At 38.3% G+C, this 24,862-nt stretch overlaps 1 protein-coding gene across 5 annotated transcripts in view; it reads right to left on the minus strand.

The window, feature by feature from the left end:
- The window catches only part of LRIG2 (leucine rich repeats and immunoglobulin like domains 2), a 59,940-nt gene that overhangs the window by 5,093 nt on the left and 29,985 nt on the right, over positions 1-24,862 (minus strand). For 3 of the 5 annotated variants that reach the window (XM_039249089.1, XM_039249093.1, XM_039249094.1), the window contains 15 exons: positions 23,017-23,082; positions 21,234-21,308; positions 20,937-21,071; positions 20,300-20,443; positions 20,039-20,182; positions 19,410-19,553; positions 19,061-19,204; positions 16,705-16,785; positions 15,506-15,577; positions 15,299-15,367; positions 10,571-10,734; positions 4,439-4,759; positions 2,637-2,918; positions 970-1,419; positions 25-174 (listed from right to left, as the gene is read on the minus strand). In XM_039249089.1, coding sequence (XP_039105020.1) covers positions 25-174; positions 970-1,419; positions 2,637-2,918; positions 4,439-4,759; positions 10,571-10,734; positions 15,299-15,367; positions 15,506-15,577; positions 16,705-16,785; positions 19,061-19,204; positions 19,410-19,553; positions 20,039-20,182; positions 20,300-20,443; positions 20,937-21,071; positions 21,234-21,308; positions 23,017-23,082 — 2,441 coding nt within the window. The remainder of the gene's footprint in view (positions 1-24; positions 175-969; positions 1,420-2,636; positions 2,919-4,438; positions 4,760-10,570; positions 10,735-15,298; positions 15,368-15,505; positions 15,578-16,704; positions 16,786-19,060; positions 19,205-19,409; positions 19,554-20,038; positions 20,183-20,299; positions 20,444-20,936; positions 21,072-21,233; positions 21,309-23,016; positions 23,083-24,862) is intronic. The other 2 variants (XM_039249092.1, XM_039249090.1) reach the window with 2 other exon arrangements.

Consider the following 24,862-nt stretch of genomic DNA (forward strand, 5'->3'; position numbering starts at 1 on the left):
GCATATACAACAAAGGGTCATTACCATCAGCGCCTTTGTGTAAATATCCATTGGTGGGAGGCATAAGCTGCTGATGACTGCCTGCCTCGGAGTTACTGTAGCCTTCCTGGGGCTCCGACAGCGTTCCTTGGGAAGACAAGTAGCTGGGAATGTCTGCAGGCAGATTAAGCTCCTCTGTAAAAGAGACATCTATAACTCTCAAATAAAGTTAGGTGACTGAGGCCAACACTCAGAAGCCTATTGTGCAAATGTGTTCCACTCTGATACTCCTGGCCAGGAAAATACTATGTATCTAGGAACCCGACAGGTCTTAGAATTTCCCCCCAAACTATGTCTCACTAAAATTCTTTTCAGAGCTTCGTTTTAAGGGACGCCTCAGTGGCTCAGTCAGTTAAGTGTCCTACTCTTGATTTCGGCGCAGGTCATGATCTCATAGTTCGTGGGATCGAGCCCGTTGTTAAACTCTGCGCTGACAGTGCAGAGCCTGCTTGGGATTCTCTCTCTCCTCTCTCTGCCCCTCCCCCACTCATGTTCACTCTTTCTCTCAACATTAAAAAAGAAAGTATTACTACAAGAAGCAGAACTTGGAAGTCTGAAATCTTATCCACAGGCAAACTCTCATCATCTATCTGACTGAGCATCTTCTCTCTCGAGATTTCAGGGGAGGCATATGAAAGGCTGATCCCAGTTCTAAGAGCTCCACTCTTTCCCTAAAGGGAAGCTATGATGGGAATGAGACTGTAATCTGTTTATGAGAGCAAAGTTTTGGGGGAGTGTCTACAAATTCTTAAAATTATTAATCAGAGAGGTTCTATCATATGGAGGAAGTAGGACATTTTAAGAAAAAAAACTCTTCCTTCTACCACACGTAAAGTATCAAAGCTCCATAGCTTTCTATATTTTATGATAAATCCTCTATGATGTTCCTGACTCAAGTCCAAGTCATTGGTGTTAACTGGCACCACTCACCTGTGTTTGTGATACTATAGTCTTCGTTCTTCCTTCTCATGTGGTAAATAACAATGACCCAGATCAAAGAGGTGCCCACAACACAGCAGACCACAACAATGATGACAATGCCGATTGTGGTCCAGCCATCATCTTCATGCCCAATGCTACTCTGGGCAGAGTCACAATTGGGGGATGAAATGACACTGAGGTAAATGTGACCACGTTCTGTCCCAAGAGTGTTAGACATGATGCAAGTATACTTTCCAGCATCTTCCAGACCAGCATCTACAATAATAAGAAGCTGGTTGGCAGCAGCAAAGAAGTGCCGTTCTGTCACCAGCAGCGGCCCATCATCTTTGGTCCAGTTGAGGCGAGGGGCAGGACTTCCTCCCGCTATGCACTGTAGTACCGCAGTTTCACCTCGGGTTACTGTCTTGTCCTCCAGGGGTCTGATAAATGAGGGTGTCTCTAACAGAAAGATGTACAAAAGCGTTGTGTTAAACAATTTTATTTACTGATTCTTTTATTGAATTAGACAAATGAGGTGTTAATAAAATAAGTAAGGACTTTCATATGCTCGTAGAAGGACTGGAAGTTAGGGTTCCAGAAAAGCAAAAGCCTCAAAAATCTTATCTCCCTAATTCTACCTTAGGCAAGCTATCCTGAGCAAGGAAGCCAAAAACTTGTACACAAAGATGCTTATTATAAAATTGGTTGTAATTTTTTAAAATAAAGGAAAAAGATCTTTAAATCTAACAGGAAAATGAGTGAGTATAGTACAGCCACATGGTATTTTTTCAAGACTTAATGACAGAGTAATTCTTGTGACACAATATTTAAGAGGAAAGAAGTAGGCATATATAACTATGTGAAAATGCGCTTTAAAAAAAAGTTCAGAATATGCCAAAATCTTTAACAGTGTTTTGGTGACTCTCTCTAATCTTCAGTATATTCTAAATTTTTAAAACCAACAGACTTATTTTTCTGATTATATAAGTAAACAAACTTTAAAAATCTAACATCTAGGGGAATAGAGAACTAGAAAGCAGACTATGCCTTTGATTTGAGTCCCATGAAGAAAAGTATTCACCTAAGGGGGGAAAAAAAAAAAAGAAAAAAACCAGGCTTGTCAACAGAACTCTTAGGGAAAAGACATTTTACCAGAACATAGGAAGAAGAGGAACACAATGGAAGCAAAACAGGACATCTATGGGTCATTTCTGGCGCATTAAATTTTTTTAAAAAATGAACTAATAAGGGATACACTGTATGTTAGCTAACTTGACAATACATTATATTAAAAAATAATGAAATCATGGAAAAACAATTACATTGCCCTCAGTTCGCTGTGAAGCAGTATAAAACTGCCAACTCACTGCTGAACAGGAGAAAAAATATATATATGAAGTAGAAACCTTCCAGAGGGACAGGATAAAGGGATGTGAATTTTCAATTCATATGATAAAGGTCTTTAATTCTGCCCTGACTACTTTCACAGATTTCAGTTATCTGATCCTTTGGTATCCTAGGCTGACACGACCCTGTATGTATTGGCAAAACACAGTGACAGAGACATAAGGATCACAATTAAAATCTCAAAATTTTGACTTTTTTTTTCCATGAAGACCAGAACCCCTGTAAAAAAGGCTCCAGGTGAGCAGGGGCCCCAAGGGCGGCACACGTACCCAACACTGTGAGTGAGGCATTTGCCGAGAGGCCTCCGGCCCTGTTCTGAGCCATGCAGCTATAGATCCCCATGTCTTCTATCTTCACGTTGGCAATGAAGAAGACATCATCCTCAGGCATGACGTGCATGCGTCTTTCTCGAGCCGCGGGAAAGTCAGTGCCGCCATCTTTCTGCCAGGAAATCTGGGGTGCAGGGTGGCCCTCCGCAGCACACTCCAATCTGGCCATGGCACCAGTGCGAATGGTTAGATCCATCGGTGTCTTCAGGAAAGATGGCATCTCTGTTCTCAGAAAGATTACCAAAACAAAGCAGGTGGGTGGGTGGGAAAACACACACACATACTTACATGCATACATACATGCGAGAATGTGTTAGGCGAAATACCAACTGTTGTGAATACTCTATTTCTCTGAGAAGACATGCTCTCTGGAGTGACAGTAAATACCAGTTCAGAGGCCACCTCTTCTCCCAAAACCTTAGAACACCTGGAGCACAGTGATGACTAAATTCTTCCAGAGAGCTTGACACATCCACCTAATCTCTCTGATGGGGACAAGGCAGGCAGAAGGCCATTAACCTTTCTGAACTCTGTATTTTAGAACTCACTACTTGCTATACTTACTTAAGATACTAAATGGCGCTTTCCAAACTAACACCTACAAAGCAGTCATGGCAAATTCATGATAAAGTTTATGCTTTAAAAAAATCTCACAAAACAGGGGCGCCTGGGTGGCTTAGTCGGTTAAGCGTCCGACTTTCGCTTAGGTCATGATCTCGCGGTTCGTGGGTTCGAGCCCCGCGTCGGGCTCTGTGCTGACTGCCAGCTCAGAGCCCAGAGCCTATTTCAGAGTCTGTGTTTCCCTCTCTCTCTGACCCTCCCCTGCTCACGCTGTCTCTCTCTCTCTCTCTCTCTGCTAGAAATAAATAAAAAAAAAAAAAAAAAAAAAAAAATCTCACAAAACAACATAGAAGACACAAATACATTCTGAGGCGCCTGGGTGGCTCAGTCACTTAACCTGGGTGGTTAAGTCGTTTAATCCGACTTTGGCTCAGGTCATGATCTCATGGTTTGTGAGTTTGAGCGCTGTGTCAGGTTCTGTGCTGACAGCTCGGAGCCTGGAGCCTGCTTCGGATTCTGTGTCTCCCCTCAGTCTCTCTGCCCCTCTCCTGCCTGCATTTGGTCTCTCTCTCTTTCTCTCTCTCTTTCAAAAATAAACATTTAAAATTTTTTAAAAAATCTTTAGAAAAAAAAGACACAAATACATCTTTTGGTTGCATAAAACCCAAAATGTTTTAGTTATTCAATCTGGTGACAGAGTAAACTGTCTTTTTTTTTTTTTTTAACAACACAGTGAAAAAGTGCATTAATTTAAAAAAGGATTCTGTGTGACTACATTTAGACAATGATACTGTACCTAGAAATGCCCTAAATGCTCCCAATTATTAGAAAGCCATGTGAACAGTGTCAGGAATAAATTTCATAGTTTTAAGAACCAAATTATGGTTCTAGAAAGAACACAAAATTTCAAAACAATTTTTTCAAAAGCGTTAATAACAATAAATGTAGCCTATTCCCAGGGGCCATGGTATTCCCCTCTTATCCTCAACCAAAGAGCAATTAGGGACAGTAAGCAAGCAAAATGGTAATCTGGTCTATATATTACCACAACCCTAAAGAGGAAACAGTAAAATGTCCCCTTAAGTGTGAGGTTTAGCCTCATTTTCTTGGCTAAGTGGTCCAAAAACTGAACATCAGAAATCCATCTAACTATAAAACGATCAGGGAGCAAAATTCCTTACCATTCACAGTCAGTCTGGCTTTCAGAGAATAATTGGAACCAAAGTGATTAGTAACAATGCACTGGTATCTTCCCTCATCTGTGAAATTCACATTGAAAAGATGTAAGACACTCGTATGTTCCAGAGCTTCTCCGGCTTGCTGCCGATAACGCACAAAATTCTCAATGTCGATGTCATACAGGATCTCATTGTCTTTGCGCCACACAGTGGACATGGGCGAATCGCTGCTGCTCACTGCGGTGCACTTCAGAGTCACATTCGTGCCTCTGAGAGCAACTGTCGTCTCAGGATGCATTTTTATCTGTGGCTTGAGAAAATCATCTAAGAGAAAAAAAGGGGGCAGGGGTCAAGTCATTTATTTTTGCTTCCATGGATTTTGAAACAAATAACGTAAAATTGTGTGTGTTCTGTTTACAGAATGGCAGATTAAGACAGAGACTCCAGAGCTGGCATCCAATTCTTTAGTTTAAGGACAAGGAAACATGGCCCAGAAAGGCCAAACGACTTGTTCAGAGACATGTCCTGAAACAGAAACCAGGTTTTCAGACTTGAGGGTTTAGCGCCACTTTCTACTACCCTACAGTCACGTATGCTTACAACGTCCATCCTAAGTATTACCAGTTCCCGGGAAAAGGAAAAACCCATATTCAAATTTCAAGACAAATTCTAATCCTATTAGCTCTTGTGTATAAACAGAGGTTACATATAAAAATATGTATATAACAATATTCATTCTTTTCTGTGCCAATACAGAACATAGGGATTATGAATTTATTATATTTTATGGGGACTAACATATTATTTGAATGTACTTTGTATGTGCGTAACTCTCACCTAAAACAGTGAGAAATATCAAACGTTAAATGTCCAACTGAAGACTGGCTTAGGACTGGATAATATACTACAGATTCATAAATAACAGTATGTTATTAATATGTAAAAAAAAAAAAAAAAAGAGCATTTTGTGGGCCTGAACTTCTAAGTGTCCCTAGTCTCTTTAAAGTAGATTGTAAACACAGATCTGGCAATACGTGGGTATCTAAACGATCAGATACTAATGATATGCAAGACAAATACATTGATCTAAAAGTTCTGCTGCCAAGGCTAAGAATCAGTTATTCCACTTTAAAGGAAATCTAAATGTAAAGGAAAAATGTCCAAGCTTGAGAAAAGAATAATAGAGATACATACTTGAAATTACGAGTGTTAGAATTACGACAAATTTTTCATGACTGTCCACCTTTCCCCTCCACAAAATTCCAACACTTTAGTCTTTTTTTTCCCCCAACACTTTAGTCTTAAACTGCATCAAAAATAGAAACACAAACCTGATATATTCATACACTGTTAGTGACAACATTAACAAATGCGATCTTTCTGTAAAATACCTGGTAGCACCTTTAAAAATCTACTTTAAAAAAAAGTCATACTTTTTGATTCAGGAATCTTACTACTGGATATTTATTTCAAGGTTAACAACCCCCTAAAAGTGAAAGGCCTACATTCATAAAGATGATATTATATTGACATTAAAACTGATCGCTGAAGAACAGAGGAAAGAAACTACTTAGGATATATTAAGTCAAAGAACACAAAACTTAACCTATGATTAGCAACAATATAAAAATTTTAGAGAACACAGAGGAATGGAAATAGATATGCTACTGAAAAAGCATTCTGGTTTAAGGTTTTTTTTTTTACTTCTGTTGTTAAGATAGTGTGTACCATGCATCTTTTCTGACCACGCTATGAAACTAGAAATCAACCACAAGAAAAAATCTACAAAGAGTACAATACATGAGGGTTAAATAACATACCATTAAAACAAGGAATGGGGGGCACCTGGGTGGCTCAGTTGGTTGAGCATCCAACTCTAGATTTCAGCCCAGGTCATGATCCCAGGGTCATGGGATTGAGCCCCGTGTCAGGCTCTGCACTGGGCATGGAGCCTGCTAAGGAAACTTTCTCTCTCTCTCCTTTTTCCTCTCCCCCCTCTCCCCACTTGTGCTTTCTCTCTCTAAAGTCAGAACAAAGACAAACAAAACAAAAATAATGAATGTGTCAGGCCACGTGGCTAGCTCAGCCGCAGAGCATGCAACTCTTGGTTTCAGGATCGTTAAGTTCTAGCCCCACCTTGGGTATAGAGATTACTTAAAAATAAAGTCTTTATAGAGATAGACGAATGAATGAATGAATGAATGAACGAATGAACGAATGAATGAAGAAATCAAAAATTACATGAAAACAAATGAAAATGAAAACAAGAGTCCAAAATCTTTGGGATGTAGCACAAGTGGTTCTAAGAGGGAAGTTTAGAGCAATACAAGCCTACCTCAAGAAGCAAGAAAAATCTCAAATAAACAACCTAACCTTACATCTAAATGAGCTAGGAAAAGAAGAAAACCAAAATGTAGCAAAAAGAAGGAAATAATGCAGATTAGAGCAGAAATAAATGACATAGGAAATAAAATAACAGGGGCGCCTGGGTGGCTCAGTCAGTTAAGCGTCCAACTTCAGCTCAGGTCATGATCTCACAGTTCGTGGGTCTGAGCCCTGCGTCAGGCTCTGTGCTGACAGCTAGCTCAGAGCCTGGAGCCTGTTTCAGATTCTGTGTCTCCCTCTCTGACCCTCCCCTGCTCACTCGCTCTCTCTCTCTCTCTCAGAAATAAATAAAAAACATTAAAAAAAAAAAAAAAGAAACAAAAAAACAGTAGAACAGATCAATGAAACCAGGAGCTGGTTCTTTGAAAAGATCAATAAAATTGATAAACCCCTAGGCAAGACTCAGTAAGAAAAAGAGAACCCAAAAAAAATTAGTAATGAAACAGAAGAAATAACAACCAACACCAAGGAAATTACAAATAATTGTAAAAGAATATTATGAAAACCTGTATGCCAACAAACTGGACAACTGAGAAGAAACAGATCAATTTCTAGAAACATAATCTATCAAAACTAAAGCAGGAAGAAATACAAAATTTGGACAGACTAATTACTAGCAATGAAACTGAATCAATAATCAAAAAACTCCCCAAAAACAAAACTACAGGACGAGATGGCCTCACAGATGAATTCTACAGAACATTTAAAGAGGGAATTAATACCTATTCTTCTCAAACTATCCCAAAAAACACAAGAGGAAGGAAAACTTCCAAATTCATTCTACGAGGCCAATATCACCCTGATACCAAGTAAAGAAACCATAAAAAAAGAGAACTACAGGCCACTATCTCTCATGAATACAGATGTAAAAATCCTCAACAAAATATTAGCAAACCAAATCCAAGAATATATTTTAAAAAATCATACACCACAATCAAAAGGGATTTATTCCTGGGATGCAAGCCTGATTTAATATTCACAAAACAATCAATGTGATGCATCACATCAATAAGAGAAAGGAAAGCAATCATATGATCATTTCAATAGGTGCAGAAAAACCATTTGACAAAGCACAACATCTATTCATGATAAAAACCCTCTGTAAAGCAGGTTTAGAGGGAATATATCTCAACATTATAAAGGCCTACTATGAAAAACTCCCACTCGGCATCATACTCAATGGTGAAAAACTGAGAGCTTTTCCCCTAAGGTCAGAAACAAGACATGGACGTCAATTCTCACCACTTTTATTCAACATACTACTGGAAGTCCTAGCCACAGTAATCAGACAACATAGAGAAAGAAAACGCATCCAAATTGGTAAGGAAGAAGTAAAAGTTTCACTATTTACAGATGACGTGATATTACACATAGAAAACCCTAAAGACTTGACCAAAAACTACTAGAACTGATAAATGAATTCAGTAAGATTGCAGGATACAAAATCAATGTATCTGTTCCATTCCTATACACTAATAATGAAGCAGCAGAAAGTGAAATTAAGAAAACAAGCTCAGGGGCACCTGGGTGGCTCAGTCGGTTAAGCGTCCGACTTTGGCTCAGGTCATGACCTCACGGTTCGGTGGGTTTGAGCCTTGCGTCGGACCCTGTGCTGACAGCTCAGAGCCTGGAGCCTGCTTCAGATTCTGTATCTCCCGCTCTCTCTGACCCTCCCCTGCTCAAGCTGTCTCTCTCTCCCTCTCTCTCAGAAATAAAACATTAAAAAAATTTTTTTTTTAAAAACTCATTTATAATTATACCAAAAATAATAAAACATCTAGGAATAAACTTAACGAAATATGAAAGACCCATACTTTCAAAAGTGTAAAACACTGGTGAAAGAAATTCAAAGAAATGGAAAGATATTCCATGCTTATGGGTTGGAAAAAAAAAATATTGTTAAAATGTCTTTACTACCCAGGGGCGCCGGGGTGGCTCAGTTGGTTAAGCGTCCGACTTCAGCTCAGGTCATGATCTCACAGTTCGTGGGTTCGAGCCCCGCGTCAGGCTCTGTGCTGACAGCTAGCTCAGAGCCTGGAGCCTGTTTCAGATTCTGTGTCTCCCTTTCTCTCTGACACTCCCCTGCTTACACTGTCTCTCTTTCTCAGGAATAAATAAAATATTTTAAAAAATTTTTAGAAAATAATAAATAAAATAAAATGTCTATACTACCCAAAGCAATCTCCACACTTAATGCAACCAAAATATCAACAGTATTTTTCACAGAAATAGAACAAACAATCTTGAAATTTGGGGCTGCAAAAGACCTCAAGTAGCCAAAGCAATTTTAACAAAGAGAAATAAAACTGGAGGTATCACAACTTCAGATTTCAAGATACATTACAAAGTGGTAGTAACAACACGGTACATAAGAACAGACATACAGATCAATGGAATAGAACAGAAAACCTTGAAATAAACCCACAACTATATGGTCAATTAATCTTTGACAAAGGAGAAGTGAAAATACAATGGGAAAAAGACAGTCTCTTCAACCAATGGTGTTGGAAAAACTGGACAGTTACATACAAAAGAATAAAAGTGAACACTTTCTTACACCATATACAAACAAAACTCAAAATGGATTAAAGAGCTAAAATGTGAGACCTGAAACTATAAAAACCCTTGTAGAGAGCACAGGCAGTAACCTCTTTGACACTGGCCACAGCAGCATTTTTCTAGATATGTCTCCTGAGGCAAGGGAAACAAAAGCAAAAATAAACTACTGGGACTACATCAAAATAAAAAATCTTTGCAGAGCAAAGGAAACAATCGACAAAACTAAAAGGCCACCTACTGAATGGGAGAAGATATTTACAAATGACATAGCTGACAAAGGGTTAATATCCAAAATCAATAAATAACTGATATAAGGGAGTACTCCCAAAACAAATAATCCAATTAAAAAATGGGCAGAAGACATCAACAGACATTTCTCCAAAGACACACAGATGGCCAACACACACATGAAACAGCACTCATCATCAGGTAAATGCAAACCAAAACCATAATGAGATATCATCCCTACACATGTCAGAATGGCTAAAATAAAAAACACAAGAAACAACAAATATTGGCGAGGGTGTGGGAATTACACTGTGGCACTGCTGGTGGGAGTGCAAACTGGTGCAGCCACTATGGAAGACAGTGTGGAGACTCCTCAAAATATTAAAAACAGAACTGCCCTCCGACCCAGGAACCACACTACTAGGTATCTACCCAAAGTATACGAAAACACTAATGAAAGGGATACATGCACCCCTATGTTTACTGCAGCATTATTTACAATAGCCAAATTAGGAAAGTAGCACAAGTGTCCATTTATAGATGAAAGAATAAAAAAGATGTGATATATACATACAATGGAATATTATTCAACCATGAAAATGAAATCTTGCCATCTGTAATGACATGGATGGAGCTAGAGAGTATAATGCTAAGTGAAGTAAGTCAGAGAAAGACTATTACCATATGATTTACTCATATGTGGAATTTAAGAAACACAAGTGAGGAAAATTAAAAAAAAAAAAAGAGAGAGAGAGAAACCAAGAAAGAGACTCAGCTACAGAGAACAAACTGATGGCTACCAGAGGGGAAGGGAGTTGGGGGGATAGGGGAACTGGGAAATGGGGATTAAAGAACACACTTATCATGATGAAAATATAACAACAATAAAATAAAATGGTAAAAAATAAATAAATAAAAGACAGTGAGTGTGTAGTATACAAAATTTTAAAACCAAATACAAACCACAGACAAAATCTTTCAGATCCACATGCAGGATGCTCTGCCCTGCTAGCCACTCAGGGTGTGCACAGCTTACGTTCACAGAATGCTGCAAGTTATTGTCAACCAGCCACTGAAGCAACCACTTCAAATGGCAGTCACAGAGTAGGCTGCTCGTGTTCAGAATCCTACAGAAACAAAGAGGGAAAAAGTACCCATTACTTTTCATTCTCAGTTTCTTGACCACTTAGAGCTTACTGCATACCTGTCCATTTTCCTCGCCACGAAACATTTAACCTGAATTGAACCACAAGAAAAATTCAGACCGTCAGCCTCAATGCCTCAAATATGTGGGTGTCATGAAACACATTAAGAAAAAGGGCAAAACAGGGGAAAAGGGCCTATGTTAGATGAAAGGAGTCTAAAAGTCATTACAACCAAATATGATACATGATTCTTGACTGGAAAAAATCTCTGCAAGAACACTTCTTGACACTGGGGAAATCGGAGTATGGACTGTATGTCAGTTACTATTACTTTAATCAATGTTAATTTCACTGACGGAGATAATAGTGCTGTGGCTATATACAGGAAAACACCCTTGTTCTTGGGAAATACATGCTGAGATATTTAGGGGTAAATTATAATATCTGCAACTTACTACCAAATGGCTAAGCAAAATAATAGTGTATGTAAAGAGAAGAGAGAAGGTTAGAAAGAGACGGGGAGGGAGAGAGAGAAGGGAGGCGGTAGGGAGAGAAATAGATCACAAAAAGTTAACAGGTGGTAAAAAGGGTACATGGCTGTCAAATGCACCTTCCTTTCAATTTCTGAAGTTTAAACTTTTTCCCAGAAAAGTTTACTGTATGTATTGGAGCACAGAGTGTGTCTGTTGTAGAGAGGACAGAATTCTTTTCAAATTATTTCATCAAGACTGAAAACACTTCACCCTGTGACAATGTGTACTGCAACTCAAACTAAGAAAGAGGCAGTGAAATTTTATCTGTTGTCTATATTAGGCCTATAAAACACATATGAAAAGCCAGATAGCTTTTCTCTTAAAGACCCATGAATGTCCATCACTTGGAAGCAGTGAGAGCAAATGATTCTGAGGACACTCTAACTTGCTTTATGTGCATCACCAAGGTCCTCATCTAGTTTAAAGTTTCTAAGATTTGATTCCAAAGAAGTTTCAAACAGTCTTCAATGGTATCTCAAAAGCCTTATTTGACTAAGGATAATTTTACTTAATCAGGCCAAATGTTACCTTTCACATGCAATAGGATTCTTAGGTTACATTCATGCACTGACAGAAATACTTGAGTCTACTGCACGTGAGGTACTGCTCTGGGCTATGGGGATACAGGCCCCACGGAACTTGTGTTATTTATTAGCGCCAAGCAATAAACAAATTAAGGCAAAGTACAATGTCAGAAAGTAAGTGCTAGCAAGAGAAACAAAGTAAGGCAAAGATACAGAGACGCCAGCTACCAGTTTAGATAAAGTCATCAGGGAAAGATTCTTTGATGAGAGGGCATTTGACCAAAGACTGGAAAGGAACAAGAGAGCAAATCACACGAAGACCTAAGATTAAGAGTGTCGCAGATACAGGAAGCGGTGTGCAAAGGGGCTTTGGGGCAGCATGCCTAGTGTGTAGAGCACAGTGAGAGAGGGGACAGTCACAGGAACACAGTCAGAGAGCTGGGCAGGGGGGACCAGGCCATGCAGGTGCTTTACCAACTAAGAAAAGAACCTCAGGTGTTTACTCCCTGTATGTGATGGGAAGCCAATGGAAGGTTAAGAATAGAGAAGTCAGATGGTCTGATTTATGCTTTCTTAGGTATAAGCTGGACCCGTGTGACCTGGACTCAATCCTAATTCTGCTACTTACCTTAGGCAAAATACTTAATGTCTCCAAAATCTCAGTTTCTATTTCTGGAAAATGGGTTTGAGAATGCCTACCTCAAAAAAAAATTTAAATACAGCATTTAGCAGAGCGCTTGGACACAGATACCACTGAATTCACAATCCTTCCCTTTACTTCTGTTTCTTTTGCATCTTTCCACCCTCACACACTAACCAACCTGCCCCCAAGTACCTAATGGAGTACCCTGCTTTCTCTCAGAAAGTGCTGTCAACAGATACACACCGAAATATTAACAGTGGTTGTGTCTAAGTAGTGGGCGTCTATCTGGGGACTTGGCTCTCCTTCTTTCTAATGTTTCTACCACGATTTTAAAAGTTTAATGCAAAATATTTTTAATTTACACACAACTCTCCCATTTCCACCTAATATTTATGCAAAGCACTGTGAAGGATACCAGAAAGCATAAAGATAGTATTTTAATAAATGTTGATGTAACAGTATTATAAATATGACTTAGATTTAAATCAACAGAAAGCAACCAAAACTAGTCTCCTCCACTCGCAGTTTGTTCAGACCAATTCTCAAATTACCAAATGACTGAAGAATAAAAACTACACTATTTGCTCTCACCTACTCTCTAAATTACATTTTACACTGAGTTCTCATGACAAGAGTTAAAACTTCATTGGTGGCCCTCAGATTCTCAAGGACAAAAAGTTGGTAACACTAATATATGTACTATGTTGTACCCTTAAAAATGAAGCCTAGGAGAAATATCTCAAAATATCTCAACAGACACTGCCCCCTCAAAAAAAAAGCCACTTGAAAGTCTCACAGAAAATAACTAATGATGATTTCCATAACATTTTTATTTTTATTATTATTATTCAACTTTTACTGTGTGTCAGGCTCTGTACTGAACATCATCTCAAAACCCTCCAAAGTTTCCTAATATATTTATAGGGAAAAAAAAATCCAAACTCCTCATGACTCATTGACCCTCCTAATTGATCTGTTTCCTGCTTAACTCTCTGACCTCATCTCCTAAGCACTCTTCCTCTTGCTCTCTTCCAGCCACACTGGTGTCTTTGCTGTTCTTCAGGCATAAGAAACAAGTTCCTACCACAGGACTTTTTCACTTGCTGTTCTCTATGCAAAATGCTGTTCAACCAGTATTCAATGCTATGCCACTCACTAACTCAAATTCTGTATCTTCAAAAAAGCCTTCCATTACTACTTTATCTAAATAAAAATCCCAGGGATACCTGGGTACCTCAGTCGGCTGAACGTTTGACCTCAGCTCAGGTCATGATTTCGTGGTTCAGGAGTTTGAGCCCCACATCGGGCTTGCCACTGTCAGCACAGAGACCACTTTGGATTCTGTCCCCTGCTTGCACTCTCTCAAAAATAAACATTTTAAGGGGCGCCTGGGTGGCTTAGTTGGTTAAGCGTCTCACTTTCGCTTAGGTCATGATCTCGCGGTTCGTGGGTTCGAGCCCCGCGTCGGGCTCTGTGCTGACTTCCAGCTCAGAGCCTGGAGCCTATTTCAGAGTCTGTGTCTCCCTCTCTCTCTGACCCTCCCCTGATCACGCTGTCTCTCTCTCTCTCCTAGAAATAAATAAAAATCTTAAAAAAAAATTTTTTTTTAAATAAATAAATAAAATAGCAATCCCTGTCACTCTCCATACCTTTGACCCGCCTTTATTTCCCTTCAGAACTCTTATTACTTGGTGAGAGGTATTCTGTATATACTGATTTATTCAGAGACTTTGTCTTGTTCACTACTGTGTTTTTACCATCTAGAACAGTACCTTACATAGCAGATGACAATAAATATTTCTTGAATGAACAAATTATCTCATTTTATTCTCACGTAACTCTAAGGGAGGTACAATGCCATTCTCAAAAGGGAAATGGAGTTTTAGGCTAAACTTTCCCAATGTCACATAGCTGTAAAGAATGGGGCAGAAATCTGAAAGTCTAGGTAGTTTAAACTCACACACTTCCAGTGCATCTCAAACTATCTGTGATGAAGAACCAGTTTTTAAAATTTCCAACCCCTTGTAGATTTATACTTCCATAAAATTCAACAAAAGTATCAGAGTAACGTCAATTTGGTCTTAAAGTTTCTAAATTTTTATGAACTTCTATCCTTATTTCATCATGTATCAGTTTGGGACCACAGTCCTTCTTCCAAGTAGCTCTCAAGCAAGGCCAGATACATAGCTTTAGTCTACTGATTCTTAATGCTGGCTGGATATTCAAATCATCCAAGGCTAAAATGAATACCAATGCCCAACTAACCACCCCTCCCCCTGGAAATCTCTAAACCATCATTTTTTAAAAAACCATGAATGAAAAAGGGTATAAAATAATACATGTTTTTCCACTACAACTATTTAACAGTGCTTGACCATTTTAGTGGCTTGAACAACCGTATGAGAGATACCCCTCTGACCATTATACTGAAAGTGCTAGATTATATGCCACAAATTACCTAATATCTGAACTGTGATCCACCCTAAGGGCACTGGGAACACATTTTTCCAATAATCCAAAAATAAACGAGGGGTCGGGGAAGGGGAAGAGTATAAGGAACAGGAAGATCTACATCAAGCACAAAGCAGAGCTCAGGCCTCTGTAGCTGTGAGCATTAGCAGCACAGGTAACACAGAAGGCCTTGGTGCCACAACTTTGGGCTTTTCAATCTTAGGTTATTTAAAAATTATATCCAGCCACTACAGTAACTGAATATTGACACTTTCTCTTTTTTTCCCCACGTGAGTCATGTGCTTTTGGAAACACATGGGTCATATTCACCACCTTTAGGAACAAGCATGGGTAACGATATAATGATTGGTGACAGAAAGACTGAAGTTACGTACAGTTCTTTCAAGCGAGTCTGAGAAAAAGCATCTTCTTGGATAGACATTATAGCATTGTTGTTCAAATCTCTGAAATGAAGAGAAATGAAACATTACCGGTCATCATTTCTATAATTAAGTTATAAAAACACTTTAAATGGTCATGAGAACCTCTGCTAATAGCAAAGATTATTTATATACTGAGCAAAATGGATGCAAAATACTTACAGATGCTCGAGGGATTCAAGACCAATGAATGCTTTCTTTGTAATTGACTTAATTTGATTTCCTTGTAAGATTCTGAAATACAAACAGAACCGTCTAATAAAGCCTCCACTAAGCAAAATTTAATTCATTAATGCATACATTTACCTATAAAAAGTGAAAATAAATTCAACATACATTTTTAAGAAAGTTGTGAATCTTTATTACCAAGCAATGCAAAACAGAGAATGAAGGCTTCTATTAATAGGTTGGAGTTCAACGAGGTGCCTGTGAACAGCCATCTGGGACCACTGATGGACGGCTAGTTTTCATATGAGAAACTGGATTATAGTCCCAGTTTCTCCCTTCTTAGCAAAAGATTAGGTCAAAGAAATTAAGACAAGTGTAAGGCCTCGGAGAAATTCTCAGGAGAAGATCTAAAATTTTACTTGAGAGAATGCCTTTCTTGCTAGATAAATTACCCATAAATCTCTTACGATTAAGAATACGGGGGCAGCCTGGGTGGCTCAGTTGGTTAAGCATCCAACTTCTGCTCAGGTCATGACCTCATGGTTCATGAGTTTAAGCCCTGCATCAGGCTCACTGCTGTCAGCACAGAGCCTGCTTCAGATCCTCTGTCTCCCTCTCTGTGCTCCTCCCTCCCTCCCTCTCTCTTTCAAAAATAAATAAATATTAAAAAAAAACAAAAGAATAATACTGGTTCAACTCTGGAACAGCAATTCTATTTCCACGAATAACTTCTCTTTGAACGCCCAGAAGAAAGCTCTTTCAGTAGAAAATGTCCCACCAAGCGACGCCTGGGTGGCTCAGTCAGTTGAGTGTCCAACTCTTGATTCTGACTCAGGTCATGATCTCACAGTTCGTAGGTTTAAGCCCTGCACTGGGCTCTGTGCTGATAGTGTGGGAGACTGCCTGGGATCCTTTCTCTCCCGCTCTCTGTGCCCTTTCCCAGCTCACACGTGCATGTGCACGCTCTCTCTGAATAAACTTAAAAAAAAAAGTGTCCCACCACTAAATAAATAAATAAAATCTAAAACCACCAATAAACAGAAAACTTCATAAACAACAAACCTTCATCCTTTAGTGGATAAATCAAAAGGCTGACTTTCTAGCCATAGCAAAAAGACATAATCCAATTACATATACAACTGGTTCTTAAAAAAACACCTTTGTAGACATACATAAATATTATAAATACATACAATTTAGTGAGACTTGTGAGTCCAGCAAAGGCTTCACTGGCATCTTCGATGGCCCATGAAATTTCATTGTTTCTTAAGTTTCTACAAAAATGTTAGGGAAGACAGGTTATGTTCGTTAACATGACCATTATAGCACAGGCATCATCCCGGCGTGCCGATGCTGATTTTCTTCCTTATTTTAACAGTTATTTTTGACGAAGACTCGACTCTGGTTTTTAAAGAATATCTGCAATAAGCAAGCAAGAACTGATTCTCATAAGCAAAGAATTAAGCTGGCCTTGATAAATAAATTAAGCAACCTGTTAAGAGTATTAATCTTCCTCACTAATAGCACCTAATTGTGTTAGTATATTAAAAATTATAGTCAGGGTCCTGCAAAAAAGCAGGAGGATGTCAAGCTGCAGGGGATATGGCTTACAAATGTGATTTTAGACTAATGGGATTTCTGGGTGACCCAAGCCTTCCCGTGGGCCCTTAAGCCTAAAATGGCTAACAAAGAATTATGTCAGTACAGAGCTTCACAGCTCGACAGCAATTAAACACGGCCCTTGGGAAGCAACACTGATACACCCGTGTGCTGGAGTGATCACTCTGTTATTTTTAAAAGGAAAAGTATGGATCTTTTAAAATCCACTATTGTGTTCTCAGAGGAAATGCACTTGTACCACACAGTGCCCAGCTGGAAGAAGTACTAGTTGTAGATATTTAATAACTGTTGCTTCTTAAAGTCATCTCATAATAAAACACAAAGCTCTTTCCTCTGTAAGACATTTAAAGTTGTGCCAGTAACAGGAGATAGATCACGCTTCCTATTTAGCTGTATCTTTACTTGAAGTGAAAGCTAACAGGTTTATTTTATTTTACTAAGCAATAAACACTGAAACAACCAATAGCTCAACTCTCCAAGACTTTCCTCCAGAGCACGGCATAAACAGAACTCACTGGCCAAGTGAGGAAGAACTCTGGCAGGAGTATTGATTCAAAACCAAAACTGCTCAGATCTTATTCTAATTCTGTCTTAACTGTCTCTGTGGCATTAGACATAATTTACTTCTGCAATTACTCTCCTAAATTTTAATATTAGAAGTAATAATCTGAGGTACGGAAAGAACCTGAGTGCCATTCTTTGCAATGCAAAAAGGCTGCAGCTGCATCTAAATTCCTGGGTTTAAGCTGCTCTAGGTTCACCTCTAATAATGTGGAAAAAAGAAAAAAAAATCACTTTTAACTTTCCAGGGCCAAATCTGAAGGAAAATGACCTCATTAATTAAAAAGAAAAAAATCAAACTCGTGCAGGTATACACACTTGCTTGTGTAAAAGTATCATGCTTGCTTTCTCACTGATGGCTAGGTCCCAAAGTTGGGAGCTTGCCTCTTTTCTAAGATCATTTATCAACTCTGAATCTGATAACCAAAAGGTTCCCTATTCAGGAACTTGAGAATCTACAAATTCTACTGTAATTAGCCTTTTTCCTCTTATTCTGCTCTATGTTTGAAATCACTATATTTTGTTAAAATACTTCTTTGTTCAATTATAGTTCACGACACGGTAAAACATCCAACTTACAGAAACCCAGGATTTCAGCGCTGAAATTGCCTATAGCAATCATTTACTCCTATGCCCATCCTCCACTGGATGAAGACAAAAAGAAAATGACACCCAGGGAAGGTTAAGTGATTTTGTGCATCAGGCAGTATGGTAAAAAGCCAGTGTCAAGCAGACCTGGCTCACCTACAAGCTGTGTGACTTCACCCTGAATGCACCCGATTCTGTCTGCTTTCTGAAACTAAGCAGGGCCAGGCCTGGTTAGTACTTGGATGAAAGACCACCTGGGAATACAAGTTGTGTAACTTTAAGCAAATCATTTTAACCTCTCTGAACCTCAGCCTCCGAACAGGGAAAAGAGCAATTAATATCCTATTATTCTGAAAGCACCTAGCACGCCTCAGATCACTGATATATTTTTGTCCAAAGGCACGCAGCAAATTAGCAACAATGAACAGGGCTCCTTCCATAGCTACTCCCACTACACAGCCTGCATCCTTCTGAATGAGTAGCAGTTCTGAAGGTAGTTCAAGATCAGAGGAGCAAGAAAATGTGCATTTTTGACCAACAACTGCATTTTATTCCATAGTAACTGGCACAGTAAGAGATGCTCTGTTGTTCAGTTGGTTAAATTCGAAATTAAAGTACAAACTGAACTGACCAGATATAAATAAGATTTATGTGTGAGGACAGAGACAAGTAAGACTGCCTCCCCCTAAGTCTAAGACAGAAGAACTGCAAAATATTAACATTAACATAAATGTGCCGCTTATGACTGGTTGTTTTAATCTGCTTTACTGTTTTACTTACAGCGTCTGAAGATTGGAAAGAAACCTAAATACACCATCAGCAATGTGAGTGACTCTGTTGTCCGCTAAATTCAGTCTCTCCAGTAAGCTCAGACCCACAAAGGCAGATTCATCCAGGCGGGTCAACTGGTTGTAGGACAAATCACTAAAAATAGGAAATGTGGAAGGGAAGGAATTCATTGTATTTTAATTCAATGTTCCTCTTCTCATTCTACTTACATGATAAATTTAGAGCTTTCAACAAACTTCTAATAGAGCAGATTGCTTCATCTCATTGTTGGCCATGGGACTGACTTATTCCAACCTACTCTAGCCCCACAGCCTCCCACAAGAGGCCCTCTGACACTCACAGTTCCGACAGTCTTTGGCAGAACTCCCATGCATCCGGACTGATTCTTTCAACAGCATTTTGGCTCACGTAGAGCTGCTGTAACATTCGCAGGCCGTACAACCACCCCTTGTTCACTTCTGTGAGGTTATTATGCTCTAGTTCTCTGCAAAATTAAAGAAGGAGAAAATATGTTTCAGAACAAGGCACTGCAATGAGAAAATTCCAGAACTCTTCATTAAGTATTGCTCAGTGAGGCCTCTAACTTTGCTAAAGCCAAGTGAGCCAACAAATTCTATTCAATAAATATTTATATTTTGCTTAAGGTTTATTGCTAGAACATAGTAAGACTGTCTAAAATATCAGATCTATAAAATTAACACACTAGGGGGTTTGATATACCTGTTCGAGGTAAATTCTGGTAATTTTCATCGGCCCAAACATTAAGAAAATAAAAACTTCTTAGACAAAATGTTTATAAGAATGACCAAAAGCTTAAAGAGATTTGTGTATACTTATTCACATCAGAGAAGGGAGAAAGAACTAATGTACTGGGGTGTAACTAAAGCAAAGATCTTAGACCTTTGGCACTGAAAAGTCCCAATCAGACTCCTTTCTTAATGAGATCCTATTCCAGTTCATAGTACTTACAATTCCTCCATGTTCTCCAAGCCAAAAAAAGCTCCATCCTTAAGTTTGCTAATACCGTTTCGCTGCATCTTCAAAGACCTTAAGGAGTCAAGCCCTTGGAATGTCAGACCTTCTATCACTTTAATCCTGTTTCTTTTAAGTTCCCTTTAATAAAAATAGTTTTACAGTTAGAACTTTGGTCTGCTGATTTGCTCTAATAATAATTAAAATAATTTAAATGAAAGGACAACGTTCTTAAAACCCAGCCACTTAGTGACTCACAAGAGCTGGAGGTGAGGTAGCTTGAAGATCTTGGGTGGAATCATGCTGATTCTGTTCCTGTTTAACTTTACCACTAGTAAAGAACTAGATAAATTATCGAAGCAACCAGCCTCCAAGACAGTTATCCTATTATTACTCAAATTCCTAAAATAAACAAGAGAACAAAAAAATTGAGTGCAACAGAACATTCTACCACCCAACAGCTACCCGTAGTCTATGACTGAGCCCCAGCCCTACCACTTAGCAACAAGACACAACTTTACAGATGATTTAACTGCTTTGTTTCTGCAAGTACAAGATAAGGAGAATATCAACTTCATTTAGGTTCAAACAGTATGTATGAATATACTTTGTAAAGTGTGAAAGACTATCACACATCTTAATTATCACTGTATAGGATAAGCCACTGTTTAACAAACCACTCCTATTTACCTTTCATAAAACTGTTAGTAAAACACAATCCAGAATTAAATCTCAAAAATTAACCTGCATACTTAATATTTTCTGATAAGAGGAGAGAAATAACAGCCCCCAAAACTGACCCTAGGTTTGTTTCACATAAGAATATCAAAATCACAATAAATACAAAGGTTAAGTATCACTACATAAACATGCATTTGAAAATAAATCTACTTACAGATATTTAAGTTGCATTCGAGGAAATGAAGACGTCTTGATTTCTGATATTATATTTGAACTGAGATCTAAATTCTCGAGAGCAGGGTAAAACTGAAACGCCTCTGCATTTATTTCTGAGATTACATTATGGACTCTATTTAAAAAAAAAAAAAAGGCTATAATGAAGCAACTACCAGAGACCCAGCCAAGACCACAGGATGTTAAATAATCAGGATTGACAAAAAGTGTACCTGAAACAAACATTTTAAAACTGTATTATTCATAATTTAAAAGATCTGAAATCGTATTTACTTACAATGAGAGTTGAGTAATATTAGAGGTTGGTTCTCCAAAATACGGGATTTCTGTCAGCTCATTATAATTCATTTTCCTAGGCAAGGGGGAAGAACAGAGTTAACATTAAAAAATGTTGCCTCTTGAGCTCTGGTTTCTGGCTAAAAATTATTCTTTAGGATAGGTGCCAAATTTAAAAAGGCCTATGACTCAGAATGAGATAGACTAAATACATTATGCTGCGAAATTAAAGATTTTAACAAGAAATGCTTTTTCATGGTGTAGATCGATGATTGATATCAATATTTTGTACACGAAGTATTTTTAATCCCAACAACGTTCTTGAATAATTACATTTCTGACAGCTAATTTCAGTCCTTCTTAAAGAAGAAATCATTAACCCATCCATATCTCTTTATACACCTACTTAAAAAATAAAAAACTACAATTAAGTAAATTTTTAAAATACACACACGTTTAAATTACTCAAAATTAGAGAGGGTTGCTTGGGACCATAGATGAATCTGCCCACTGAGAGATGGAGCCTATGATGAATTCTACAGACGACATGACATGGCACAATCTGATCCAAGGAGCTCTTTAAACATATGGTCTCCAATGTTTTAGTGCAAATCTAATATAGTTGTGTTACATCAACTTGGTTTTTCAGTCACTGAAACCTCAATAATGTAGAATACAGAAACGAAACCAGAAATAAAAGGCCTCCAACAAACAAGCTGAAATAAAGCCCATGCATTTTGCACTGAAGCACTTTCAGGGTTTTCTTTCTTTCTTTATTTTTTTTTTAATTTTTTAAATATTTACTCTTTTTTGAGAGAGAGAGAGAGAGAGAGAGAGAACAAGTGGGGGATGGGCAGAGAGAGGGAGACACAGAATCTGAAGCAGGCTCCAGGGTCTGAGCTGTCAGCACAGAGCCCGACGCGTGGCTCGAACCCACCAGCGGTGAGATCATGACCTGAGCCAAAGTCAGACACTTAACCGACTGAGCCACCCAGGCGCCCCAGGACTTTCTTCAGGGCCTACTCTTTCAGCTCATAAGCTTGTCAGTTGTGTATTCAGGGCACAGCCGATCAGAACCAGTCAACGTGTGGTGGGGGGGAAGGAGAGAATGCAAGAACAATGAGAACATGAACAAGTTATCTGTGTCCGAAAGAAATTCAAATGGAAAATAAATCTGAAGGTTCTCGTGTCTTAGTGTAGAGGCAAACAGGCCTCGACAGCTGTGCCTCTGGAAACATCACAACGCAAAAACTGATATTAATATCATTTTAGAAAATTCCCTCCAAAAAAATACATAATGATACATCTCAGTATTAAGGGAAAAATTCAGTGAAGTGGAAAATTAAACTATATTAACCATATTACAGACAACACAACAAATACTGTATTTCACATAACTCTACTTTAGATAGGTCTCCATCTTAGACAAGTCAAGACATAAAAAAGTTTACACAATAGAGTTTCACTGGCTCAAATTGGCAAAAACAAGCAAAACATATTTACTTTGAAGAGGAACAAAAATCTTACTTTTGGTCCCAAGAAAGTAGATAGAATAATATTTCTACACAGTTTGCTATCAATCACCAAACCTCCAGCAAAATGCCCAGAGTCTGGAATAGTGGCAAAGCCAAAGACCATAGTTTCAGTTTTTAAACCATGTCTTTTAACTTAAATTCTTTCCCTCAATTTTTTGACAGCATTTCTGGATTGGACACCCTCAAACACATAATTCACCATCAAATCTAACAGTTTAATATAAAGTTTAACAAGTGAAAATAACTTACACTTCCTGTAATGTCTGAGACTCCAGGCTGATATTCCAGTTGGACAACCGATTATGACTCAAATCCCTAATGGAGGACAAAAGATCATTCTTAGTTCAGTGTCGGAAAACAGACTTCAAGAAAAAAAATATCTAAAAGCCCTATTAAATGTGAATTTGGGTAGTACACAAAAAAGAAAAAATGTTTCTAAGGGATACGTAAATATCTAGATTTCAAAATAGTTATTTTACTTTTTCTTCACTTTTATGAGGTCTTTTAAAATTTTACTTTTTAAATTTTATTTATTTTTGAGAGAGAGAGAGAGCGCGCGCGAGCAACTGGGGGAGGGGCAGACAGAGAGGGAGACACACAATCTGAAGCAGGCTCCAGGCTCTGAGCTGTCAGCACAGAGCCTGACGTGGGGCTTGAACACACAAACCATGAGATCATGACCTGAGCCAACATCGGACGCCCAACTGTCATTTTTATAAGTTTTTTTAATAACTAACTAGGAAGTACATTCACCATGGTTCAATAATTAAAAAGCATAAAAGGAAATACAATAAGTCTCCCACTCTGTCATCACCCATACAATTTTCCTCCCCAACAGCAACAAATGAAAATATGCCATTTCTTGTGCAGCCCATCAGATAAGCTATGCATGTAGCAAATTTTTACAAAACTGGTGGAATAATTTACACACTAGTTTGCCCTTACTTTTTTCACTTAACAATGTAGCTTAGAGATCATTCCACAGCAGTATTATAGGGTCTCTTCATCCCTTTTAGTAATTATCTTCTACTTTATTATAATGGACTAAATATATTTTTGAAAGAAAAAATAGACTTTCTTAAAGTAACATAATATGAATATGTTAACTATAACATACTACATTATACTATAGGTGTAGATAAAAGAAGATCGATTTTACAAGTCAAGATAGTGAGCTTCTATATGAGACGTGAGTTGGTCATATCCTTGATAGAGATAGTCTTCCTTTAAAAAAAAAAAAAAAGCAATCTAGCTTCAGGAAGAAAAATTCATTCTCTAAATTATGTTGATGATGATGACTGTTTAGTGGTGGTGGTGGCAAACATTTATTAAGTGGTGGCACTTTCTTATATGTTTTATACATATGAACTGCCTAAAACACTACACAACCACCTTATGAGGCAAATGCTTTTACAGTCTTCATTTGCCTTAGACAGAAACAGGCAGATAAATAATTTGTCAATCCAAGGTCATACAACTCATCAGTGAGGAAACCATAAACTTGAAATTCCATCTCACTTCTAGCACGTGGTTTGTTAGATATAGCAGAGATTTCACTGAAATTAGTCAGGAGTCCAAATATTTAAATAGGCTTTAAAAATTCACCTTGAGGCTTCCTGGCATCTTGACAGGGCTGAAGTGGAATCCAGCCCACTCAAGCTGTCTGCCCAAGAGATGTATTATACATTTCAATATGGCTAGCGATGGGGACACACTACAGAAACATTACAGATCACTTTGTCTCACTTTATCTCACAGCTGCACGCAGGTTTGCACGATGTCTCTATCACAACAGAACAATTTGTTTGCGGCCAGATCCGCGACTGTCCATCTGTAAAATTTAGCCACTGTCATTCAGGAGCCTGATTTACAGGTAACGTAACTAAGCCTAGAAGAAACCATCACTTTGCCACAACAGTTCTAAACCCTTTATTCCAAGGTATCTGGCACCAGATATCAGTTGAAGGTTACTCATGAGGAGAGGTGTGTGCTGGGAAACGTGAGATAAAAATGGGAATTCGCTCCACATAAAAATCTTATATTCAGACACTTTCATCCAATTCACACTTGCTACTGAACAACAAACACTGAGTTT

This window comes from Hyaena hyaena, unplaced genomic scaffold (genome assembly GCF_003009895.1).
Source record: "Hyaena hyaena isolate Hyena2069 unplaced genomic scaffold, ASM300989v1 scaffold_330, whole genome shotgun sequence".
Taxonomy (NCBI): Eukaryota; Metazoa; Chordata; class Mammalia; order Carnivora; family Hyaenidae; genus Hyaena; species Hyaena hyaena.